Below are 27,231 nucleotides of genomic sequence, written 5' to 3' on the forward strand. Positions count from 1 at the left end.
GTGAGACAGCTGCTGAAAATCACTGACTGTATCTTCTTTTTCTTCTAGAAAGTTTTTTGGGCGGAGCCTTAAAAAATTTAGACTAAGAAAAGCTCAAGTTTTTGAACATTAACTCCCCAAAACTAAATTCTGTCAAGTGCAATTTAACTTGTCACTTGCTTTATCACTTGTTATCTTGTTTCATTATTTGAACATAAAAGCAAAATCTTCACATGTTTTTGGATACAGTAATCGCATTTTTGTTAATATTTCTTCACAAACCTTTATTTTGGGACTGTGAAGTCCAGAGGTGGACAGGACAGAGAGCCTGGCAAAGGGAAGTGTGCAGTGTGGCAGTAAACAGGAGGACAGGGATGGGACTGAAAGAACGGTGAGGGAAATGAATAACGGTAAGGATAAAGAAAAACTATACCTAAAAGTCCGCTTGTAACTGTATAATTGAGACGTCACTTTTATGAGAACATTTTTATTAATGGGGGAAAAACGTGCAGGACCACTCACTGTCTGTCATCAAGTTTATAAAGAACAAAATGAATTTATAAGTTTGGCCACTGGCTAAGCAGCATTGACATTAAGGACCTTGAATGACTTGGTGACAGGAAATCTTTTTTCATGAATAACTGGGACTGGCTGGCTACACAACTGAACTCCTCAGATTCTTCATCTCTCTTGCTCCCTCCCCCTCCCCTTCCCCTCCCCCTTCCCCATCTCTCTCCCTCCCCCTTAATGGGAATGCCCTGTAGACTTGTTGAAGTTTTAACCATTGCTCAGGCAGGCAAGTGCTTCTTTCAGCCCACAGTTCTGCAAATAGAGCTGTTAGCATTTACCACAATCAAAAAAGGTGACAATACCTTCCCATATTTCCCCTGTAGGAATACGAAAGGTGGGACAAATAAGTTCGCGAACATTCCACCATGAAAGTGCACAGTGGAAAGTTCACAAACTTAATTGTCTGACCTTTGTATACAGTACTCTCCTTCGAAATAGCGTTAACAACATTGAGAAAATACTGACCGTGGCAATTGCAGTAGTCATTTCAGTTTGAAAACATTTCCTGAGGAACAGTAAATGTTTTCTCATAGAACCCAGTGTTTTGTGTAAGACATTTTCATCAAAACATTTTATTTCTGTGTAAAATGTTTTTAAAGTTCATTCTTTGTAAACGTGATCATCTCATACTAATCGGGGTGTGTTGAGCACCTGTCTCTACATTAATATCTGGTGTTTGTCAGTCTGTGTTTTGTGTCTTTTTTACAGATATTGATGAATGTGTAAACAACACTATTTGTGACAGTCATGGGTTTTGTGACAATACCGCTGGCTCCTTCCGCTGCCTCTGTTATCAGGGCTTTCAGGCCCCACAGGATGGGCAAGGGTGTGTGGGTGAGTTTTTAGATTTTTTTTTCCCCCAACATGTTTCCTATCTCCCCACGGAAAAGAAATCAAAGTTATCAACAACAGAAGAGATCATAAGCAAGGTAATTTGGACAAAGTTTCATCATGATTTGATTTGGTCACACAATTTGGGGGTGTGCAAAAAAATATATTATGGCTTCTGAAATGGTTAGGGGTATAGACGTATGACTTTGAATTTAAACGTATAGTAAGAAGAACATCTGTTTAAACTCTTAGCTGAGTACGCAGAACTCTTCAGTCCCCCTGCACAGGAAATAGAGTCTGGTGTGTGGTATAGCTTGTCTGTCTTCTTAGGCAGCAGCTCCTTTAAGGAAAGGTGTTGGCAAGAGTTTCAGTTTCCAGGAATGATGCCCATAAAGCAATGCTTCGGATTGTGCACCTCTCTCTTTTCACTCTGTTCTGGGATTGACTGAGCTAGCAGGAATCTTGAAGAGCATCAGATGTCCTAGATTATGGTCCAGCTCATGTAAAAAAGATTTTGCATTTCATTTTCTGACAAGCTGTGAACTCTTTAAATTACATTCATTATGAAACACATTTGCCATGTAGAGCAATTAAATGGGAAAGATAAGAAAGGTTATTAGAGTCAAACCTTCACAGATAACAAGGCTTCTTCTTTATTAACTCTTAATTAAGAAAAAGACCTGTTTATTTCATGGCCAGTGGCACTTGAGGAGGAGCCAGTAATTTCTCAGTTTGGAAATTTGCAATTAAAGCATTAATTCATTTCCCATCCAGATTAAACTGGGAAAACAACATCTCCGTATTTGGAAGTTTGAATGATAAAATCACTTGAATAGTAACCACTTTTAAACTAACACTATCATATTCGCTGGTTCTAATTCTTGCTTTAGTCTCCTTTTCGCTGAAATACAAGCCATAAAGGTCATCTGACATTCACTAAATATTTTGACTTAATAGGTCATGTGATCTGACCCCTACTTATCTTCTCAGCCTCACCATTTCTTTCCTCACCTTTTATGTTCCAGCAACATAAAACTGCTTGCAGTTGCTCATGTAACTGCAGTTATTTGGCTGTCGGCTCCTCCTGCTGGGAGGATTCTCCCGACCCCGCCCCTTCCCTGAACCTGGACTTACCCCGCTCATCCCTGAAGCCAGAAGTTAGAGGTCATCTCCTTCCAGATACCGTCCCTGCTCCCCCTCTCACTCTCAAACTGAACTCTGACCCTTCCTCCTGCTTCTAGACTGCCTTGAGTAAATTCTATTAGAGGACTGAGGACCTTTTCTGGAGTAATTTAATCATGTGTGTACTGCCTGCAGCTGCCTTCTCTCAGGCAATAGGCTGCATGTGACTGAGAACTCTCTCTCCCCTGGCTGGGCCTAATGTTTGGCCTGTTGTAGGTGCTCAGTAATTATTGTTCACCTGTTCCCTATTGAGATATCGGCTGGTAAACCACTGACTCCACACGGCTCCGGAACCCCTGGTTCGTGTTCATTTCTAAGCAGCCAGATGAGCTCTCTGAACCCATGCCATGTTTCATTTCGGCACACAAAATGCCACCTTTAGAGAAGGACTAGTTGTTATCACTTAAATGAACTCAACAGGTGTCCTTTTGTCTATTTATTCACTCTTTCCAAAATATTAGCTGAGTGCCTATAGGATTTGAGAGACAGTTGAGCCCTGATCCGAACCTGTCCATGCTGTTTTCTCTGCTAGGACCCTGGCTGCCTCCCCCACGACGTCCACCCCTTCTTACCGTTCAGATAGAGCGTGGTGCCAATGCCAGTTCTCTAACGCACCCTTGCACGTAGGGCCAGTATCCTGTGCTTTCACAGTGCTCTGTGCTTTGCGTTCTTAGCACTTATCACGGCCTATGAGATTGTCTGATTAATTTTCCTGACTTGACTATAAGCTCCATGAAGACAGAGGTTGGGCCACCTGACTCATTGTTGCCCCAGTGCCCTGCCCACGGACGTGAACTACAAGAGATTTTTCGATCGAATAAATTCAGTCTGATGGGTGAGGTTTAAGTAGCCGTGTAAATAAAGGCAATTAAAAAGGAGAAAGTTCCATTTGATAGTTCCCTAAAATTGATAAGTGTGAACTGGCAAATTTCTAAAGTTAATTTTTCTGATCTAAATTATGACTGTCTAGGTCGATTAAATGTACCAACTCTTTGATTTACTTTATGTGACAATATTTTTTCATAAGCAAAACCCAGCTCATTAGGTTTCTATCTGTTTACATATAAAATGAAATGAAAAACTGAGTAAGTATTCAAATAAGTCAAGGTACATAAACTTTTTGTTCAATTAACTGGGTATAGCAGGTAAAATGGGAATTTTTTTTCCTGAATGATTCAGGTAATTGCTCAGATTTTTAACTTTGCATAAACCATCTCAGAGTGTTCTTATGAAAACTGATGTTTGTACACATTCAGTGCAAAATGCATGAACATTTCAGATATCAAGTCAGGTGATTTGCTGAGTTGGTCACTCATTCATAAAAAATTTTAGGAGGAAAAAAGGTAAGAGGTAGTATTGGGTGAGGTCAAACATAAAATTAGCCTTTCTTTAGGGCTATGTACTTGCATGATGTTGAGTAAAACGTACTCATCAGTAGAATCCTTGACTGTCTTTTAATTATATATATTTAAGCTCAGAAGAAAAACATTTAGCAAAATAAACTGCACTGGAACACCAACAGCATTATTAAAGCCACAGTGCCATCAATCACTGAGATGTTATTGGACCAATTGGTTTCACGTGAGCAGTTAATAGAGCCCAATGACTATTTACAGGGGCCTTGCCTTCATTTCTCAAGGCGCTCACACAACCTGAACGCTGGTTGTTAAATTATGAACATTTCAGCTGCTAGAGAACTGCATTTTCAGACATTCGAGTGGATTCAAAACCATTGCTTAAAATGAAGTTAAAGAACACTATGGTTTCTGCAGTGCCAAGACTGCTAATTTTCCCTGAATTAAGAACGGATATAAGTGCATTGGGTTAAGACCTCATGTTGTTGAAAAGTTAGGGAAGAGAAAACAGCAGTCCAAGGTGTGTAGGATGCTCGCAGTACAATTCTGAGCTGATCTTTAAAGCCAGAATTGGAATTTGGATCCTTTGCGTTTTCCTGGTCCTTTCATACAAACCATACAGCCCCGCCTCCAGGAGTCCCCTCCCAAAAGAGCAGAAGGGTTTGACTGCTCACCGGGGATCACCTGGCTTTCAGGAAATATTTCTAGCCTTGGCACAGCTGGTAAAACAAAAAGCTGTCAGAGCGAGGCATACGTCTGACTTGACCTGTGCTCCCTTTTCCAGATGTGAACGAATGTGAGCTGCTCAGTGGCGTGTGTGGTGAAGCCTTCTGTGAAAATGTTGAAGGGTCCTTCCTGTGTGTGTGCGCTGACGAAAACCAGGAGTACAGCCCCATGACGGGGCAGTGCCGCTCCCGGGCCTCCGGAGGTAAGTCACAGTGGCACCGTGTCGGGCCTGGAGGGCTCCTCCCAGGGATCTGTACCTACACAGATGGGCTTGGGCCAAACACTCCGGGAGTGAGATAAGAAATAACCAAATGTTCTGGCACAGTGCTGTTTCTGGAAGCTTCTATGCTCTTTCTGAGCCTGCCTTATCAGTGGAATTAGGATGTGGGTGATGACTGGCCTCTAATGTGCTTTCCAACCCTGAGATGCCATGAGTTAGGATACAGGATCCAAAGTGATGAGAACATTTACTGGGAATTGCTGAAAACTCAGTGAGCCATCGCTCAGGGTCTCATACAGCATCATCTCATTAAGTTGCATAATCCTTCTTTCTTGGCCCTTGGAGAAATGTATCTTGACACGTCTCTAAATTCAGAGCAACATATAAGCCTCTCAGGATCTACAAAGACTTCCACTTGGAACTCTCACCATGTTTCGCCAGCATTTGGCCTAGGGAGTTTTGCATTTATTTAAAGTTTGATTTGGGCTGTGTCGTCATGGGACACATTGAAACGGACAGAGGATGCTTTTCCAGATAAATGAGTCGACCTGCCGATCTCCCTTTTAGGTTGTGCCATGTCACTCACCACAGCTTGGTTGTGTTTTAAGGGAGCAAAAGACGAAATGGTTCTTTGAGAGCCAAATAAAATGACACATAGAGCAGTTTACTTCCTTTGTTCAATCTCAGTCGATTTTATCCATGCTTCTAAGAGAGCGTTCTCTGTTCTGTAATAGGGTGCACTGGTTCTGTGTGGAACAATTATCTGTGCAGGTAATAGGGAACAAAATATAAAAATACCTATTTTCACCCACACGCATTTTTCCTCTCAGTTATTAAATATAGATGTTATTAAATATAAATAATGTGATGCAATGGGAAGTGAAAAGACAAGGTATGCCAAAGATCACAATCTGTGGAGGGAGAGAAGGAGAGAATACAGATGAAGATTATTGGAATTAATGGAAATTTTAGTTTTTCCATTGATTTTCCAAACTTTTTGTGATACTTTAAATTGGAATGACCAGAGTTCTGGTCTGCTGACTACTTTCCAGCTGTGTAAGCGTGTGCATGTCAGTCAACATCTGTGAGCTTGGAGTTTCTCACCTGTGAAAGAGAAAGATTACATTTACCTCATAGAATTTTATGATTTTTTAAAAAAATCATATATATAGAAGCCTTTTGTTAATGGCAAAGTGCTATATAAAGTATGAAAATAGTAGTCTATAATCAAACTTGTAAGAGATATCTGTTTTTCATCCTTTTGTGAGCTCTTCTGAAATGGTGGACCTTGTAAAACATTCTCGCTAGAATGTTTTAGTAATGCCAAGAAGTGGTTCATTCAGCACATATAGCTTCAATGAGGGTATATGTCTGGGATTCTCAAGTTTGCTCATTTTTTTCTTTTCGAGATTTAACAGTGCCTTAATGGGATCATGAGACCACCTAAACCATTTTGGGTGAACTGGACTAGCTCTTATAAACTGCTTCTTAAAACTTGACGGTGACTTTTTGTCAGCCTTGTTCCTCATCTCCTGTTTTTCATTTTTGTGTAACTAAGTCCCTTTGCCTTTTTCCTCCCTTAGTCTCCTTGCTCTCTCATTGCCTGACTCTCCTTCTGGAAAGTTCTTCCAGTCAGAGTTCACTAAGTACTCTCCTGCTTTGTCAGAGAGCATTGTTTTGAATACTCAGCTTCATAAAGCTTGTCTGCCAATGAATACATAGTTTCTCCCTCTTCTTAACATTATTTAATCTTTTTATTTCTGGGCTTCTTGCTTATTTTCCCCATAGTTTTCTGACTTCTACTAAATTCTCTACATATTCAATTGTTTTATTGGTTCATGTCAGTATAATCTGACTAAACAATAACCAGTGAAGCGTATTCATTTGTGTAGTTCCTAGTATCTCTGATCCTACCATACCTCGATTTGTATAGTTCTTGGCAAATTTTGATGATATGGATCTTACAGTTATCTGTGATGATATCTTAATCATAGTGTCCTGAGAGACAGGTCAGCTATAAAATGCAACAGGAGCCTTCACAGAGCCAATAATTGATTAGTTGTTTGAAAAAGGTGATTGAATCTGCAAATCATAAAAGATAACATCCATTAAAAATTTAAATTTTAACTTAAAGCATATAAATGCACATTCATTCTTTCTTTGAGTGAAAGTCCATTGTTGAGAGTTCTGCTGGCCTGTCTTGTATAAACCATATCTATTATGCATTATGTACACCACCAACATTAAAGGGAATAGGAATTTAAAGGCCTTTACAAAAGTAAGCGAGTGCAAAATCTCTCTAGATTATTCATTGTAGTTTATCTCAATTTTTTAAAGTTGTCTTATCCACAACTATTTGATAGCATTCTCTTTGCTGAATAAACTTTCTAAAGCTTTTTGTTCTAGAAACAATTCTTCTACTCACATTTGTATTTTATTGGTTATATACTGTTTGATTATATAATTATAAAATCAGTACACTGGCACAGAATGTTTGAGAATAAATAGAGCTGAGCCTTGGTCAGCATACGGTTCAACATGGAAGATCAGAAGTGTGTAGTCCTGCCCTCACACAGGGCATTCTACCTGCTGTGGGCATTAGCCAGGATGTTTTCAAAGGGCAAGAGAACAGCCGTTAATCCAGCAAGTTGGTTACATGGAGGCTAGAGTTTGTATCATACACCAGCCAATGAATCTGCTGTTACACAGAAAAAAACATTTTTACCAAATTTTAAAGTTTTTTTTGACAAGGATGCCAATGATTGTCATTACATCCATGCTAGGCTCATGGATCTCATCCTTTCTGAAAAGTAATCAGGAAGTATAAATTTGCAATATAGACTATAACATTTTCACTTGGCTGTAAGATTTCCCCGGGACCACGGATGGTCCAGGGGTGAGCAGTAGCATAATAACCTCAGGTGGTATCATACCGAGGGCAGAACTGGGACTTAGGGGTGGGCGTCAGAAGGGCAGATTTCAGATCAGCATGCCAAAGAACCTCTCGATAACTAGAGACAGTTAGCAAGCACCTGTCTCATGAAATTGCGGGTGTTTCCTGGAGGTATGCAAGGACAGGTGGGGTACCCACTGGCAGGAGGCACCCGTTTCCAGCAGGACGTTGTCCCAGGTGGCCTTTCAGGTACTTTTGAACTTTTAATGTCCTAGGATTTTTATGTCTAAACTACGTCTTGCCTCCCACCTAATTTTCCTTAGGCCTGGTCTACTGCTTTTCACTGCTTGGGCCCTTGGCCACTAATTTACATTGCTGTACATTGCTGAGAAGCACCTGAAGCAGAAAGAACTAAAAAATGTCCCTACCAGACCACTCATCACGTTTAAGAGGGCACGGATGTGAAATGTAGCCTGATGCTTTCATTTCCTCGGTGCCTGTGATAATTGCTCAATAAAAACTTTATGTCCTTGGGCACTCTAAAAGAAGCAGTAAATATTTAGTCTTGGCAACTGCAGCCTTCAAGCCTTCCCCCCAAATACTGTTCTCTGTCTTGATTAGTGCATAGAGGAGACTGTGGTAGGAAAGGAATTTTATTTTTAAAACAGAAGGTACAATGTAGGTGTTCCTCACTTTAAGAAAAGGAAAAGAAAAAAGAAAGAAAGAAAAAAAGACAGCATCAGAAATTATAAAACATAAATTGGAGTGATTGATTGCATTCTAAAATAATTGTTCTTAACACAATTCATTATAGGGTTTCCTTAAATATCATTTTTCTCTAATATATTTGAGAGCTTATTCTCACATCACAAGCTAGACCCTAGACAATCAAGAAAATACTGTAGTGGTTTGCCAGCCAGCTCTTTTATTTTCAGTCAGGAAGCCACAGTCCAGAGGGAAGTTCTGAGTTTTATTCCTAGGGTCATTCCAGCTGTTGCTTGGTAGAATTGGCACAGGCACCCAACTCAGGGGTCTTTCCAGTTCCATTCTACTTCTCGAGGCTGAGGACCCCATTGCACCAAATCCTTCTAAAAATGGGCTTCATGTTCACTTTATTTCTTTGTTTTGTTCTCATTGTTAAAATAATGCACCTTATTCCTAGAAAACTGGCAAATACAAAAATATATCAAAAAAGAAAATCCCCCGCAGTGTCATCGTCTAGGGATATTCTTTGTCACCATGTTGACTTCCAGACTCTTTGAAGGCACATCCATACCCCACCCCCCAACCCCACCTTGATAGCACTGTCTCCCATTTGATCCTCAACATGCTGAGATCAGACCTCAGACTCTTCATCTGCGTGAAGCTCCTTTCTCTTTGGTCCTCAGTGAGTGTGTATATGCTAAAGCCATTAGTCTCCTCACAGACGCCATCTTCAGAAACCATGGTAATGGTTTCTAATCTTCCCTCCCTTCTTTTCCGTTGGACTGATTTCAGGACATTACTCCTTCCTGTATCCTCTTGCTTCTTGAACTGGTCTTTTTCTATCCCATTCTTAGACTCTACTTTGTAATGCCCAGTCCTTAAATAATAATGTCTCAGGGAGCTCCACATTTAGCCCTGTCTCTTACTCTCTATTCTTCTCTTGGGATATTTTATCCTCTCCCCTGAGTCAACGATTACTTGTAAGATGTAGACTGCAAGTCCGCCTTCTGCCTCCACTTCTCTCCTGACTGCCATCCTATTATTTCCAGCTGCCAATGATTGGACCTTTCTCCTAGGGCGTCCTGTCAGTGTCTCTGCCTGGTAGAATCCAAAACCAAATTAATTACCATTCCCTCTCCAATCTGTTTCCCTCCCTGTGTTCACTCATTAATTGCCAAACATCAGTACTGGAAATCCTGAAGTCAACTTTAACTTCTCTCCCCGTCCATCCAAACCATAGCAACATCCTGCCCATTCTGCCTCAGTAGTACCCCTCGGATCTCTCCCTGCTCCTCTGTTACCGCGGCCCTGGGCCAGTCCTTCAGCGTCTCTTACCTGGACTCCCGCTGTAGCCTCCTGACCTGTCTTCCTGCCTGTCCCATCAATCAATTCCTGCTCCACACTGCTGCCACAGTTTGCATTTTTAAAATCTAAATCTGGTTTTAAATCCTTCTTAAGACTGTTCACTGTTTCCTACTTCCTACAGCATGAAGTCCAAATCCATTAGTGGGGCAACGTGACCCGGTCTTACTCTGCTTTGCATCCCCTGTACCCTAGCTCTCTGCTTAGTGCAGTGCTAACCTATGGCAGACACTAAGTAACTATTGAATAAAATTGCCTCTCCACATTGGAGAATGTGTCTCTTCTATACCCCACCAACTCATTCCCAGCTAGTTCTGTAGAATAAAAATACTCATCGAAGATAGAAAGGGGGCACACTTAACTGAAGTTATCTAGTCACACTTCTATGTAGGGGGATAGTTCCTCTATGTTCTTTGGTTAAATTACAAGTGGTACAAAAGAGAAAAAAGAGTATTTCTCTGCTATCGGACACGTGCAAACCATCCTCATGGTTCTGACAATTGAAATCAAACAGCATTCTTGTTCTATTTTCCTAGAGAGGTCCATTACTAAATTTTGTGTATGTATGTATTTTTTTTTTAAGGCAGGAATCCACGTAATTCAACTGTTTTATTTGGCAGAGTAGGGTTTTTTGGTTTTTTTCCCCTAATGTGTTTAGTTAACCTGTGAAATCAATTAACATTAAGAGAGTTTTTAAAAAATAATTTCTGATTGGAAAAAAAGACCTTTGGTAGGAAAAAAAATTAAAGACAGTGAGACCACATTATTTTTAATGCAAGCACTGTAAAATGCCATAAAGCTCCCAAGGCCTTATTGTATTTTTGTAATGGATCTATACCATAAGTGTAGGCAAGGCTGAAGAAAATATGCTCACTTTTTTTTTTTTTAAGTTGGGTCAGGTTTCTTCCTACATTCAAAGAGGGTAGTGAGAAGAGTTTACCGATTACCAGACCATGCTTTGTTTCTATACGTTTTCTGCTGGTTACATATAGTATCTAAAATAATATGTTTTTAACAAAGAGATGTTGATATTTGAATGAACTGACATCAGGTGATCAAAGTGACAGACACAAACTGTATATATAAACCATTTTGTCTTAATGCTACAAGAGACACCCACACTTTTGCATTAGAAATGCATTTTGGACCCTATAATTTGCTATAAATAAGGCCTCGAGAGGAATGGTTTGTACATTGTCTTTTAAATGTTTCCAGACATTTTGCATGTCTCTTCCCATGTGGCTTGAGTCTCGCAGCCATCTTGACAGCCTCTCGTGATGCACACATACCTGGGACAGGGCTTGTGTTGCTGGGACACCTGCTCATTTCTGCATCTGTCTGTCCTGTTCCCGCCCATCTTAGTGTGTCTCTCTCATTTGCCTTTCTTTGCAGTGTTTTATTCTGCTTTCAGGAGTCTCTTCTTTTACCCATACCTACCCGCTTGTCTTATCCTAACTTGTCCAATTTCTAGTAAGATCACCATAAATCACAGACTTCCTCTTGTTACCTTCTCCTCAGCCTATTCCTACCCCAGGCTCACTTCTCCCATTTTCTTCTTACCTCCTTCACCAGGAAAAAATTAAAACAAAACCCTGCATTTAGTCTGGGAAGTACTTATTGCATGCCTTTTAAGTATGAGGCCCTGCGGTCTCTAGCAGAGACTGGTGTTGTCTCCTACCCCAGCACCTAAGTCAGCTCTCACTTGTTCACATGTTAATGCATCCCGCCCACCTCACCCCCCCATTCCCCAGGCTCTCTCAGTCGATTCTAGGACTCCCTCTGCACACCAGGTATCCCTTCACCCCACTCCACCCACACAGAGCTCAGGGCAGGTGTACTTTTTACCCTTCACCCCATCACACTTTATGTGCTGGCCAATTTTTTAAAATTTTATTTTTCAAGAACGTGGCTCAAATGTCAATTCCTCCAGGAAGCCTTCTGTGATAACCTCGCCCACCCCATCCTTCCGCAGTGTGGCGTAGGTGCCCAGGACTTGCCCTCCCAGCTCTGTGATGGCCTGACTCCTTACCTGATTGACCTCTTTAAGGATGGGAACTGTGTGGAGGAATCTTCTTTCAGAGTATTTTTTCTCTAATTTTTTGCTTTCTAACCTTTATGTTGACTTCTTTCACATCTTTTATCATCTGAAGTTACCACCTTTCCACAGTCTTCCTTTTCATTTGCATCCCTTCATATCCAGTCATTTCATATTGTCTGTACTTGTTTTCTGAAACTCACTAAATGGCTTTCTCCTGAATTCCACTTAAAACACACACACACACACACACACACACACACACACACACACATATAAGCACACACCCATCTTCCAAGTCCTTGAATGAGAAAACTAAGGAAAAAAAGATATATATGGATTTCCAAGTTTTCTTTTACTCCTCCTTGGAATATTACACTAGAATTCCTTTTCTTATAAAAATATGCGTTGGTAGAAAACATGAGTGCCTGTGGTAGTTTTAAAAATAAAAAAGAGACTAAAGTTTCCTGAGTAATTCTGTTGAATTGTTGACCCTTACCACACTCACAGAGTTGTATAAATTGATGTCTTTTTCGGGACTGTGGATGGCTGTTGTTTGTGCTATTACTCTGTGGTCATTGTCATAATCCTGACTATCCCAGGAGTTATAGAGGATTAGCTCATAGACCTTCAGAAACATTGTAAATGGAAAGCGAAATCAAAGACAAAGGTCCAGTTAGAATGCTCGTCAGGGCCGGCCGAGTGGCACGTTTGTTAAGAGCTGGTTTGGGATGCCAGAGGACCCCAGTTCGGATCCCACATATGAGGGCCAGTGACACTGCCCTCTACAGCTAAGATGCTGAACAACAGCTCAACCTGGAGCTGGGCTGCCATGAGTCGCTGGCGATGGCGTAGGCTGCAGCCCCTGTGGCAGTGGGTTGCCATGGGCTACCGTGTGTAGCCAGCAGCCAGCAGCCAGCATGAGCGGCCAGCAGCCGCAGTGAGCGGCCGTCCAGAAGCCTGCGACTGATCTGCCTCTCCTGGGAAGAGCGCAATGATGGTGCCAGCTTGGGCCAATGAAGCAACATCCTCCACAGCTAGACTGAAGAACAAAACGACAGCAACTTGTCTGTTCCTCTTCCCCCAATTCCCCCATAGAAAAGCTTTTTTAAAAAAAAAAAAAAAAAAAAAAGAATGCTTATCTGCTTTAACCAAAAAAATGTTCCAGATTTCCTCACCCCAGCCGCAAGCCTAAAAGTAGACATACTGGGGAAAAGACTAAAGCAGATAGCAGAAAGCAGTCCTGTAAGTGAATGCCCACACCCCCTTCTGTCTGACCAACCAAGAGAAAAGGAGCTTTTTGAAGCACCTAGGAACTACATGAGCAGCACCTACAGCTCCAACCCTCGACTTTCTGTTGAGAGCAAGTGTTCCCGATTGTCTGTGTGGCCTTGCACCTGAACTCCACACCTGCAAATATTATCTGCTGCCCCTCCCCATTTGTCTCAAAGAGAAAAAAGAAAATGAAAGGAAAAACAACAAAGCGGAAACCCACTCATGCTAATCGAGATGCTAAGATAGCTGAGCTCCTTAGAAGTCTGGGACAGCACGAAGCACTGGGGCCTTGACCCGACCTAGATGTTCTCTTTTGGAAAGAGAGGATGCTTTATAAACTGCACTCTCTGTCCCATGGAGTTACTCACAAAGCCCAAGAAAGCGCACATATAAAAGGTCCAAAAACTCAACTTCTTATCGCCAGTCATGCCCCCAGGATGAAAATACACCAGTTGCTGTGTGCACACAGATGTTAAGCCAACTTCTTAATACAAATTAAAAAATTAAATCTGAAAATGCTGGAGGCAAAATAATATATTTCTTAGAAGTCTCTAGCATGAGATACGTAGTACGGCTAATCTTATTCATAAAATATTTAAGAAAAAAGTCATTCTTTTTAATGCCTGGCATTTCTTTTTAGAACCATCGATTTTTTTTTTCATTGTTTTCCAATGGAAACATTTCTTCCCTGGCAGCAGTGACCTGAACTCAAACAGAGATTGTTTAAGGAAATCACATCCCATGTATCTACTGATGAGAGTGTCCCTCAAGTGGAAAAAATGCGCTAGAAGGTTAATTATTTAATTATTAGGAAGATAGGGAAATGGTAGTTTTTCACAGAATGACCTTTGTGGACCAGTTTTTCAAAAAGAATTTGCTTCTCTTTCCAAACACGGATGAGGGCCTGACTAATCCTCAATTTCAGCTGTGTAAACATTGAACTTTCAGACTGCTTGGAAAGAAAGTCAGAGCAAAACTTGAAATAACCAATGCAAAACCAGAATACTACAATGATATTATTGATTGTTTCCCTTATGCAATAACCTGTGAATTCCCTTGCAAAGAAAAAGGAAAAACAGCAGAGATAGTTTTATCTTATTGCTTAGTTTCTATGCCGTATTCTGAACATTGTAGAGAACTGTTCATTCATATATATAGTTTTTCACAGGCCTTGACTCAGGCAGAAGCCTGTGGTTTCTGATTACCTATGGCTATAGTCTTCAGTGATGTCCTACTCTATAGCATTCCATTTTGTAATAAACACTCTGACATACCTACAACTTTGTACATAAGAAAAAAAGAAAAGAAGGAAAAAAAAACAAGTTATTGAGTCCTCTTTTAGCCCAAGCTGTAAACTTGATTGGCAAAATTAGTTGTGTTACTGACTTGATTTGTATTTCTGTTTTACATTCATGAACAGCTAGCTGCATTTTTAGGCTAACTAAATAAAATAATTGAGCAGAGTTCATAGTAGTAGGGTGTCAATTTATTCACAAACATTGGAGGAAGTTTATAACATGTTCTACACTGTAGAATCTACAGGGTTCGTGATTGATTTAATAATAATTTAAAATACCTACCCTTGGTTTTCCCAAATGATTCCATGTGTGAACTTGGAGGTCCTCCTGAAGAGAATGACTGGTGATGGTGATCTGTGCCGTTGGAGTAGGCTAAGCACATTTCTGTCCTCTGCACACGAGAAGAGCTAGCTAGATGAGGTGAGGGAAGTGGCAGGTTGTATTCAATTTCACACACAAGGAAATTATTTAAAACCACTTCATAAAACTGCTGCATAGGAATCAGCATTTCAGTTTTTTTCCTGGACACTCACTCTAGGTTTGAATTTGTCATCAGTAATTAACACTAAGTTAGAGTCCAAGCTGAAATCTGTCAGACAGAATAATCTGAGAATTAGCCAGAATCAAGTGTTCAAGGGATCTTTGATACTCTGTGTTCGAAGAGTAATAGATATGTTAAAGCTTGGTCACTGCCTTGCTTATTTTTAATGCCATACGAGGAAATAAAGGGTAGCTTTTCTGAGAGAATTTTGTATACTTAAGATTTTAAAAACACCATTGCTCTTTGGTACACTAATCAAGCTTCCACAGTCAACCTGACGCCGCCAAAATAAAATATAGAGGAAGCTATTGTAAAAATAACTCCTTACGTTTTCCTAATCTAGCAATTGAAAAAAAAAAAGGTGTTGACATTAAAGTCTTATAGTCTTATCCTCACTGGCAAATGTTTTCTCTTTGTCCCTACTGGTTTTTTATGTTTTGTTTTCCAAGAATCTAGAAACAGCAGAGTTGTCATGAAAAAATTTCATTAGAAGCAGTTGTCACGGTGGTAGTCAGCTTCTTATGTGATGTAGTATCAAATAAAAACTTAATAAGTTCTAACTGGATCATAGCAGTAATTTGACTTCATAGCATATGGTAGGGAAGGGATTAGATTACTCGCCAAGTCTAATATTGGTCATTTTTAAAAGCACAAACTTGTTCATAGACTTCAAACCTGGTAGGATTAAGTTATTTTTGGTATTATCTAACAGTAGGTGGATTTTGCTCTCATTTGTATTCTATCACATCACCTTGTTTGTCTTTTATCACAGAGGGTTAGACTGAGTTTCTTAGAATGTATTTTCCTCTAGGACACACTTGAGCCGGGACTAGGACCAGCCCTGAAATTCTACCTTGGTGCTTACCTGGCACTCACTATTTCATTCGAAGTCATATATATCTGCAGCAATTTAAGTAGTTTGATTTTCAGTATAGACTCCAGGCTACTACAGTATTTTTCTGGTCACCATCTTTTGCTTTGTTCTATTCAGAAAAGATTGGTGGCACGGTTGGTTCAAATAACCACTTAAGGGTTAAATATTATGTGTGGCCCCACATCTCTGTTCAAGTGTTGGGGAAATTTTCATTGATTTAACTAGGTGTTATAGCTCAGTAAAGAACAGTCCTGTTTGGCAAGAAAGCAGATATGGAAACTACTCACAGCCCCATTTATAAGAAGAAAATAATTGGTTAATGTAAAAGGAAATGACTTTGACAGATTTACACTCTTGGCGTGTGTTAGAAATCCACAAAAATCAGGATTCAAGTACATTTTTATCTTGCAGTGGAAGAATCTGACACGGAACGTGGAAAGCAGTGTTCAGTAAATGAAATGCTGCTGACACATCGGGTCTTCTGTTATCATTGTGTCTTCTCCTCTGCGGTGAGACATGTAGGTCTGATGTGTCTCATCAACCCTCTTTGCACTTTCTCCACTCTGTTTAGGTGTAGAGGTAGAGCAACCCAGAGAAGAAAAGAAAGAATGCTACTATAATCTCAATGATGCCAGTCTCTGTGATAACGTGCTGGCCCCCAACGTCACCAAACAAGAATGCTGCTGTACCTCTGGTGCTGGGTGGGGTGATAACTGTGAGATCTTCCCCTGCCCCGTCTTGGGGACTGGTAAGAGTCAGCTAAGTGATGTTTCACTCTTGTGTCTGATCCAGTGGTGTCCATGGGTCTTGGGAGGTCTTCATTTTGGTTACTACACTGAAGCTTTGAAGTGAAGTATGGCATTCACTGGTAGCTAACATATTTGAATTGAGGTGAGATGACCTAATAGCGAGTTTCATTCAGATATGGAACCATCACCCCCATCCCACCTCAATCTGAATTCTAAAAGCTCTGTCCATCACCAAATATACTGCTACAGTGAGGTGTCGTATGATATTTTGGCAGCGAGTTAATTCAGTTTTATCCCATTTTAAAATTAAAACCATTCTTTTTTGCTAACAATGACACAGCATTATCCATAACTAGAGATGGCATATTTAAGCTAAGATTTGCTTGGTGGGTTCTTATTAAACCTTTAAAATACTAGAGACCATAGTTATGGAGAAATAAATCATAACATCAGGTAAAACATGGGTGAACTAGGAAGGTTTTTAAAACATTGTAAGTAAAGTTCTGAAATATTTAGACTTATTTGCACCTAATCCATAATTTTTGAGATTGTACTGAATTTATTTGCCTGAATTAGATGGCATGATTTGCCTTAAAGTTACTGAGTAAGAGAAAGCCAAACTGAATTTAAAATACATATTCATGGAAGATGTTGATTTTTTTTCCTTCTTTCTTTCTTTCTTTATTTCTTTTTTTTTCCTGAAATCAGCTGAATTCACTGAAATGTGTCCTAGAGGGAAAGGTTTTGTTCCCACTGGTGAATCCTCTTACGATGTTGGTGGCGAGAACTATAAAGGTGAGAATCAAGTAGTAATTAATTTTTAACATATGTGCCTATCAGGCATTCAAGTAAAACCATTGCTTGGGTCACAGAGTTAGAGTCCTTTTGAGCCATGGAAACTGATTACAAAGCCTTTAATTCTACCCTTGGAAGAAAGCTCCTGTGGACTCTGGGCAGAGCCAATGCGTGGCTTGGGAGTTAGAATACTTAAGGCTGTGTGATGGTGGGACATCACTTAACCTTCTCAGTTTCCATCTCTACGATAGGAATAATGTCTCAAAAGTTACCATGAGGATTAAATTAGATAATATGTTACAGTACCTAATACAAAATTCTGCACTTAATAAATTTATTCTTCTATTCCAGAAGTATATTAGAAACCATATATTAGGACCATATAAATTTGACCATCATCATGTTGGTTTAATGGTCATCAAAAGAGCTAAAATTCTTGTTCTTTTAGAACTCATTGTACTGTTTCTAGGAACTTCTACCAATGGCCACAGATCCATAATAAGGAATGAAAAAGAAGAAAGCAAAAGTAGATGTGTTTTATATATTTAATGCTATTAGTCTATAACTCTAAAATAAATGTACAGCCATTTTACTTTGGTGAAATTTAAACCACATGTATGAATATTTCCTCACTAACCACTCATTTTTGACATTTCCACGATAGAGATATTAAGACCTTTTATATACAAAGTGATTTTTTTCTGTAAAATTTAATATTGAAAATTGCTAAGTCAATGGAAAACAGACTAAAACCTTTTTTATTGTTCATCCTTTTTTGGAAAACTAGCACTTTAATAATATGGTATAATCCAGTAGCTGGATAAGAAATTCCATATGTGTTTTTAAAATACATCTATGATTTAGTCCAATTAAATAACAAGACTTGGTTGGTGATATGTGTTTAATGATATTTTAAGTTCACATATATGTTTTTGCAGAGATGTAGTTAAATCTCACTTTATATTATGGAATGAAGTCCTGATTTCACCAGAAAGTCATCCCCTGTTTTATAGAAAACGAAATTCCTCCTCCCTCTATCTATCTTAGCAGCACTATAAAGGGTTGGAAGAATATTAAATTCAAGGAGCCATATATTTTGAACTTGGTTTTCCCATTTTCCAGCTGTATAACTTTCAGCAATTTATCTGTGGAATCTTCAGTTTTTAAAATGAGGACTAAATGGCATGAGCTCTAAAATGCGAAAACTGATGATAATAATAGCAATAAAAGCAATAGGCAACACTTTTGGAGAGCATACTGAATTCTATACATGGATTTTTCTATCATGGAATCCTTTCAGTCCTATCAGGTAGATGTTCCTACTACCTTCGGTTTATCATCGAATAAACTGAGGTTTGGGAGCTGATAAGCACTCCAAGTTCTGTGGAGAAATGGGTCTGCCAACACCCTTTACAACTTGTGCTTTCATTAGCTTATCATTGTCATCCAGAAAGAAAACTTTCATCAAGTTGTATCAAACGCCCCTCACTTTCTTCATCTCAACCAGTTAATGAGCTAAAATATATACATTTATAGGAAGGCACATTTCTTACAGGATATTCTCCAGAGAACAGTGTTGGTGCCATTCTAGAGTTTCATAGACTGTTTCATCAGATACAAGGTAGCTTCCCAGAAACCATGTTTACAAATATAGCTTCTCTAATAATATTTTGGGCCTTGTTCCTTAAATATCACAGACAAGCCTGATTATGTTTCTATATCTGTGAATTAGTCCTAACGTTAAGAATTTTATGTTGCTGTGTCTTTAAGATTCTTTGGACTATAAATATTACAGTATCTAATGTGAAGCCCAATATTGGTTAGACTCTTCCTTTTTACTAAAAGACCACAGCTAACACCTCATTCTGTTGTTCCATTTCTTCCCCACAGATGCAGATGAATGCCTACTCTTTGGACAAGAAATCTGCAAAAATGGCTTCTGTTTGAACACTCAGCCTGGTTATGAATGCTACTGTAAGCAAGGGACATACTATGATCCCGTCAAATTGCAGTGTTTTGGTAAGTTTTAAGAGGATATAGTGCGCTGTGAAAATATACAGATGGAAAAAAGTAACGCCGTGTAGTAAAAACAGGATTTCTTTGATTCTAAATCACCTGTTAAAAGATCTGTAAATGTTTTATGAATCTTTTTCTTGAGCAAAGTTTAAGAAAATAAAAAAACCTCCATACTACTATTTGAATAGATTTCAAACAAAGAGTTAATTTTCAATGTGGAATTATAATTCAGGTTCCTTTTGTTCTGGGGAACCTCCTATTTCATCACTCATACCATGCAAGTGAAAGTCATTTTTAAATACTGACCCAGACTTCAATGCTTAAGCAGAAAACCATATACACTAAAAAGAAAAACATAGCAAAAGGAAATAACTTTAAAACTATCATAACGAGGCATTTTACCTTAAATTTCTAAGCATGTCCTGTTCTTAAATGTTTTCTTTCCTCATTTAATGTCAGCAGCAGCAGGGTGACATTATTTTTCCAATCAATACAACTTCACCGTTTTATAGTCAGAGCTGTTCACTTTTGGATGGTGATGTGTAGTTAATTAAAATATGGCAGCCCCTGGAATCTGGACTAAATGTAGCAGTGTGCAAAGTTTGATAAGTATGTGAGGTGCAACTGGTTGCTGATTTTCTTTAATAATTTTTTTTTTGAAGATATGGATGAGTGTCAAGACCCCAACAGCTGTATTGATGGCCAGTGCATTAACACGGAAGGTTCTTATAACTGCTTCTGCACCCACCCAATGGTCCTGGATGCATCAGAAAAAAGGTGTATACGACCAACTGAATCACACGGTATGTTGGGAGGTGAAATGCAAGTCTGTGTCCAAGTAAATGTCATAAGATTTTCCTTTTGACTGAAATGTGAGCTATTGGAAAAGAGAAAAGTTGACTCCTTGGGCAATTTGAAATAATGAAAATGAGATGCTAAGAAAAATCATAAGATGTGTATCATCAGTATGTAGGAGATTTAATACCCTGAACATACCCGTTTAATGGACAACAGAATATGGAGTGACCGAGCACATGGCAGAGCTGCTCTGTGCTTGATGGTTGAAAACACTTAACCCTCATAGGCAGCTGAGGAAGATGTAAGTTCAGGAGGTTCCCTAGATTGCACCGGAGGACAATCTGCCCAGTAGATGAGGCTGGGCAGAACGGAGGGTGTGGTTCAGCTAGGAGGTGGAGAGCCCTGAAGTCCACTGATAGGAATCCCTGTTCGTTCCCAATGAGATGTGCCACTGATCACCGGCATGATTGATCAGTCCGTCATCACATCAGGTAGAAAAGTTAGGATTTCAGACTCTAGGATGAAGTGTCCGTAGTCCAAGGCTTTGCCAGAAGAAATGGGTGAGAGAACCTGAATCTAAAAAAACATTATATAGAAAGAAGTGGGGGGATTTGACAGAGTCAATGTGAAAAGGCAAAGATGGAAAGAATGAGAAGTCCATCAGGATCATGAAGCACAGGCAAGATGACGGGATGTTTTATGTCATGACGAAAGCTGTAGAGAGAAGGATGTAACTGGAGCATGATGGGCAGGTTGAATTTCAGCAGATGGAAGGGCACCCAAGAGGAGAAGACAGAGGTTTGATCCATGGAAAGACCAGGCTGGCTTCAGACTTTTCCTTGGAAGTCACTCTTAGAAACAGGGATGGAAACTTTGAGACTTGCTGGCTTCCACCACAGTGTTTATGAAATAGGAATAACAGTGCAATTGTCATGGAACCATGTCTTCCCTTTCAGAACAAATCGAAGAAACCGATGTCTACCAAGATCTGTGCTGGGAGCATCTGAGTGATGAGTATGTGTGTAGCCGGCCCCTTGTTGGCAAGCAGACAACTTACACTGAGTGCTGCTGTTTGTATGGAGAGGCCTGGGGTATGCAGTGCGCCCTCTGCCCGATGAAGGATTCAGGTGAGCCCGTATCCAGCTCTTTCCGAACACGTTCCTCTCACCTCGTCTGGGCGCTGACATTTCGCTTTTACTTACATATCTTCACGTTCACTCCTGATACCTTACTTCCATCAGAGGTGTCTGTGGGGGGGAGGGGAAGAACAGGATTGCATAACCATCTGTCTTCTGGTTTACCCCCAATCCAGACCCTATCATTAATTTTTGAAACCCTCATTCCATGTCCCCAAAAAATGATAAATGACCCAAAGAAACATGATGCAACTTAGCAGTTGGTAGCAGAGGTCTTTAGAGTTTACATTTCCTGATGCTTCTCTTTTTCCCTACAGTTCTTCTCATTACTAATAGTTTCTACTTAGAGCAAAAAGTATTCAGAGACTATAAAAAATGAGGGACTATGAAAAAAATCTTCAAATTTTTATGTCAACCTCCTAGTGAGAAAGTGAAGAAAGGTGTTAGAACAATAAAGGAAGAGAGTAGAAACTGAGTGAAAACATATTTGAAAAAAATCTCCTTTTAAGCTTTAGCTCTGGGTTAAACCTTTGGTCAAATGGAGAAAATGCAGCGAGCCAAACTTTTGATTTCATCCCTTTTTTTCGCATTGGAAAAGGACTGGAAAGTGCTGACTGAGGTCCGAGACTGGGCACTTTGGGGACTGTTGAGATGTGCATTCATTGCTTATTTCTCCTCTCCCCACTGTAGCTATTTCTGCTCATCAAAGGAAAGCACTCGAATGTATTTGGTGTATCATTGTGTCTTTAACTCTAAAATTAATTTGTTAAAGCTAGAGAAATGCTGTGTGCATATAAATCCAGTGAGCCTATAATGAACAAAGTCTCAGAATAGTCAAGAGGGGAAGAATTTCTTGAAAAGAGGAAATGCATTAATTTTTAGTTAACTTAATTAGAATGCAACTTTTAAGCTATTTCATAAATTAGTTTTTCAGCTTGGAAATAATGTAAAATCAATGTAGCATAAAAAAAGTAATTGGGAATGTTGCAAAAGGGAAAGGAAGAGCAAAGGATAAAGAGCATATACGTAAAGAACTAGATGACAGTGACATTGGCTCCAAAGTGGAAGGAGGGCAGGTTCTGGGGCAAGACAGGCTGAGTCTAGGATCCACCACTGCGCACAGCAGCTGCAAGTCACAGGAAACATAACCTCACCCAGTGCAGCTCATCTGTAAAATGGAGTAGCCTGTGTTGCGAGGGCTGGGAGGATGGAGGTGGAGCAGGAACACAGGGAATGGTGTAATTAGCATTACTGTTGACTCTGACCCTGCAGGCAGATGCCCTAAGGAGAGGCGAGTGAAATCCTTGGAAGTGAGTCCTGAGGCATCTCTCACAAGGCTGTAGTCCCTCACATCTGCTTTAGTTACGCAGCGCTTTGTATTTCACTCTCTTTTTCAGTAATAATGTATGTATTCCTTCTAAAGAATTCATCAAAGATGTTATGTCCCCTCTACCTACCTCATCAGAATTGAACTCCACTCCTTAAAGATGTTCACTCTTAACAGTTGGTTTATCATTATCCAAGCCTTTCTTCCTACACATTAATTATGGTTATGTATTTATATTTATATTAGTTATTGCTATGTGTTTATATTTAAGAGAGTATTTTAAACAGAAATTCGTAACATCAATCTAAGGTACACTTTGTTTTTTGTTTTACTCGTCATCTCTGAAATGGAGGGTATCTTATAACTGATTGCATCTGACAGTGGCCACAAGCCATTTTCCCACATTTTAATGCCTGTTAAGTCAAGATGCATTTTTATAATCGGTAGTAACTTAGAATTGATGAAAGATACATGGCTGCACAGACTCTGTTTTATGGGTGTACCATGCTTTATTTACTCACATCCAGTACTGGACCTTTGGGTCGTCCACCCCCTGCCACCCCCGCCCTGCCTCACCCTGCCTCTATCTTGATTTTCCTGTTGTAAACAGTGCTACATTGAACATTGGTGTACTCCTATGTATGCTATATATACCTGCAGGAGTACCTTAGTAAGAAAATCCCTACAAATGAAAATACTGACTCAGGAAGTACATGCGCTTTAAATTTACTATATTACTCTCCAAAAATAATGTACAAATTTACACTCACATTGGCAGTGTTTGAAATGAGTTGTCCCTCATACCCTTTCTACCACTCAGGCTTTAAAATTGCTTTCATCGGATGCGTGAAAAGGGCGTCCTATATGCATCGCCCTCATTTCTAGAGAATTTGAGCATATTTGTGTGATTTGTATTTCTTAGTGAACTGATTTTTTTTTAAAAAGAAAAGCACTGTTCTAAGTATTTAGGTCCGAGTATAAGAATCAGTTAGGCAGCCCAGAAGAGTATTTCTTACCACTAAAATGATAATTTTAGAATGGGACTAGAATGGGACTTAGGGGTCATCTATTCTGAATTCAGAGAGAGGTCCACAGCAAAGGTAAGCCATTTTCCAGAGGTCCTATGACAGGCTGGCATTCCCTTGATTAGTACCTGGTGTCCCAGTCATACCTCTATGAATCCATCTCCCATTGAGTACATGTCTACTGGAGTACGGAAACCAAGGGGAGCTAGTGCACAGGGGTTACCACGTGGGCTCTGAACCAGGTTGCCTGGGTTTGAAACTTGGTTTGGCAACTGTTTATCTACACAGCCTTGTTAACCTTGCCTCTGTGTCCCTTGGTGTCCTCATGTAAAAGTAATATCACCTGCCTCCCAGGGCTATTGTGACAATTCAGTAAGTTAACATATGAACACTTAGAATAGTGCTTGACACATGAAGCATTCAGAAGATATTAGCAGCTGTTGCTACTCCTGCTAGGTGCCTTAAATCACAGGCATTTTCAAATGTATCTGAAATGCAAGGCTCTAACAAAATATGCAATTACCTAATAGCATCTGAACTTGAATGAAGGGTAGACCAATGTAGAAATAATTGTCCTCATATAAAAACTATCTCTTCTAGACCATTGCTTCATGAACATTAATGGACACATCAACTGCCCAGAGATCTTATCAGAAAACAGATCCTGGTTCCCAGGTGGGGGGAGGTGGGGAGGGTCATGCATTCCTAACAAGTCCCCAGGTGAGGCAGCTGCTGCCGGTCCTCCGAGCACAACAGCAAGGTTTGAGGGACATCTCACAGCATCCAACTTGATTTTATTAGAACTGACTTGAACGCTGTTACTACTGTTTCAAAGAGGAAGAAAAGAATGTGTGAATTTTAAAACTGGTTTGCTCATAATTTCTGTCACTGAAGCTTTTAAATAGGCCGTCCGTGGATGTCTTGCTAGTTGAGAAGGACCACATTGTCCGTTTGTTAACATGAGCACGGAATTAACCCCAGTCTGTCAGGCACTTCCAGTCTCCTTAGGAGTGCAGCACTGCTTTGGGGAACAATTAGTTACTGATGGAAACGGTGCTGGAGGAATTTGAGGAATAAACCGCAGCACTTGTCATCAGCTTTGAGCATTAAAGTGCAGTGTAAAGTCAAGTCTTGGCTCCAGAGCAGCCTTTCACACTTCTGGTCCAATAGGTCGTGGGCACTCATTCCTGCTAAGGCAGCGACTCTGTGTACGAGCACTGGTAGTTGGAAGAGGTGGGAGTGGCTCCTTACATAGTGTTCTCTGAAGTCCAATGGTGTCTTGTGGATTGTACCCCACGCAGGGGAAATGAGTGCAGGGCGATGGATCGTGTCAGGGTAACTATACGTGAAGAAAATGACATGGTTGTATAATTCAGTGCATTTGCAGGGGGCTGCTTAGGATGCCTTGACGGCCAGACCAGGCATTCGGAGAAGGTTCCAGACCATGCAGGGTGGCGGTGCAGATGCAACAGTGAGCAGTTTGCTGAAGTGGTCTTGTCCTGACAGCCTCCCCGCCTCAACTTCTGGAGGCTGTGGTTCCCTTCTTCCTGTCCCTGCCTCCTCTTCCTGTCCTTCCCCTTTTCAATACCATCTAATCCTGCCCACGCTTAAAATATTTGGGGGGAGGGGCTGAACAGCTTTGGGAGGACCCTCAAATTGGAGCTCTTTTGTCATGATAGCAATGCCAGCTTCTGAGAGAAAAAGCTATCTGGAAAACCAAGCCAGGAAAAGCGAACCATTGTATCCATATCATAAATGAGAAAAGGAGGTTATGACTTGATCTGTCTTCCTGGGAACTTTTAGTGTCATGCGAGAAGAAAATCATAGGAATATCAGAACTTTGAAATCTTTGGCAGATATGGAGTTTCTCGGGTTTTCTGTAGCTTGGTTGTTCCACCATAGTAAAAAAAATAATGCTAGCTAGCATGTATATAGCACAATGCCAGGCATTGTTCAAAATGCTTTCCATCTATTAAGATATTCCACGAGCCATCCTGTGAAGGAGGTGCCTGACTGCCTCCTTTTGCTGGAGGAGGACCTGAGGCCCAGAAGGTTGCTGTCGGCCATGGTCATACACCCGGAAGTGGCAGATTCAAGCCCAGGCTTTCTGGGTCAACATCTATGCACCCTAACCACTTCAGTGTCTCCATTCCCTTTTGCCCCAAGGTCTCAAAGCACATCTTAGATCAGTTAGTACCCCTTACAATATAAAAGTCACCCAGAGAGTAGGGTGAGATTTTTAAATTTTCTCACTGCATGCATAGAGAAGAGAAAACCTACGTCTTTAGAACTAGGCAGTAAGCTTAGCAGACATAGTGGTGGTGTCTCATCAACTCTGCATCAGTCTAGCACACTGGTGGGAGCAATAGATAATATATATTTGATGAATTAACAGATTAGAGCAAGTCAGTGATTCTCGGTGAATAAAAAAACTTGGTAATCTGAGCACTTATCTAAAATGAATTTTTAATGCTTTGATTCATTGATACTCTTAAAAGTATAAACTTAAATATTCTGGAAAATATACATATGAGTTACAAGACTTATAGGGTGCCATTTTCTCAGGGAAATTGAAACCTATTGACCTGCAAGTGAAAGAAAATTAGACACATTTGAACACTGGACTCTAAAATAAAGTACCCAGGAATCCCAGTGTCTTGGTTATCTTGTTAAAATAATTATACTTATGTTAAGTAAATTATTTAAACAAATAGACTTATCATACGTAAATTGAACATAAAGACTTGAGAAAGTCTTGATTTAAAACTTGGAAGTTAAGAAATTGTCTCTGTGGGACACTTAGTGTGTTGGGAGTGTGCCACCTATTGGTGGTATAATGTACTGCATCCCAGGTGTTTTAACCTTAAGTATTCTTTTCTTTATTTCTTTGTTTTTTTGGGGTTTTTTTAGCCCTCAGTATTCTTGATGAAAGTCTGTATAGAAAGGTGAGATTGGTTAAAAAAAATAGTAATCCCCAAGGAAACTAAAATGTCACAAAAGAAATTGGCAAATATTTAAAAAGTTTTGTAAAACACTAGTATTGATTAGAATGCAGAGGATGGGTCCTCTCTATTTTGCTGAGAGAGCAGTTTGAAAATATATAGATACATTTGATTCAAAAAGTCTAGTTCTGGGAATAGAGATTATCCTTGTACTTGACTGCCAGGAATAAAAATATAATCACTCCAGCATTAAAAAAAATTGAAATCTATTCTTTCAGTAGGGAATTGGTTGATAATTTTTGGTGAATCCATAGAGTGGGAAATACTGTACAGCCTTTTTTTTAAAGGCGGCATATCTACAGATGATAAGATAGAATTATGTCTAAATCTTATTTTTAAATAAGGCAAAGCACAACATGTTTAAAACTGTTACATGCAAGGTGCAGTTAAGATTAAGAACAATGTGGGCTGGCCGAGTGGCGCATTGGTTAAGGGTTGGTTTTGGATGCCAGCTCTGAGCAGCAGGGCCCCGGTTCGGATCCCACATGAGGGCCAGTGACACTGCCCTCTACAGCTAAGATGGTGAACAACAGCTCA

At 39.9% G+C, this 27,231-nt stretch overlaps 1 protein-coding gene across 1 annotated transcript in view; it reads left to right on the forward strand.

The window, feature by feature from the left end:
- Positions 1-27,231, forward strand: part of LTBP1 (latent transforming growth factor beta binding protein 1) — a 371,909-nt gene that overhangs the window by 323,644 nt on the left and 21,034 nt on the right. Inside the window, exons 23-29 of the mRNA XM_019653802.1 lie at positions 1,258-1,383; positions 4,702-4,845; positions 16,418-16,594; positions 17,304-17,390; positions 19,281-19,409; positions 20,069-20,209; positions 21,161-21,331. Coding sequence (XP_019509347.1) covers positions 1,258-1,383; positions 4,702-4,845; positions 16,418-16,594; positions 17,304-17,390; positions 19,281-19,409; positions 20,069-20,209; positions 21,161-21,331 — 975 coding nt within the window. The remainder of the gene's footprint in view (positions 1-1,257; positions 1,384-4,701; positions 4,846-16,417; positions 16,595-17,303; positions 17,391-19,280; positions 19,410-20,068; positions 20,210-21,160; positions 21,332-27,231) is intronic.

This window comes from Hipposideros armiger, unplaced genomic scaffold, assembly GCF_001890085.2.
Source record: "Hipposideros armiger isolate ML-2016 unplaced genomic scaffold, ASM189008v1 scaffold_207, whole genome shotgun sequence".
Taxonomy (NCBI): Eukaryota; Metazoa; Chordata; class Mammalia; order Chiroptera; family Hipposideridae; genus Hipposideros; species Hipposideros armiger.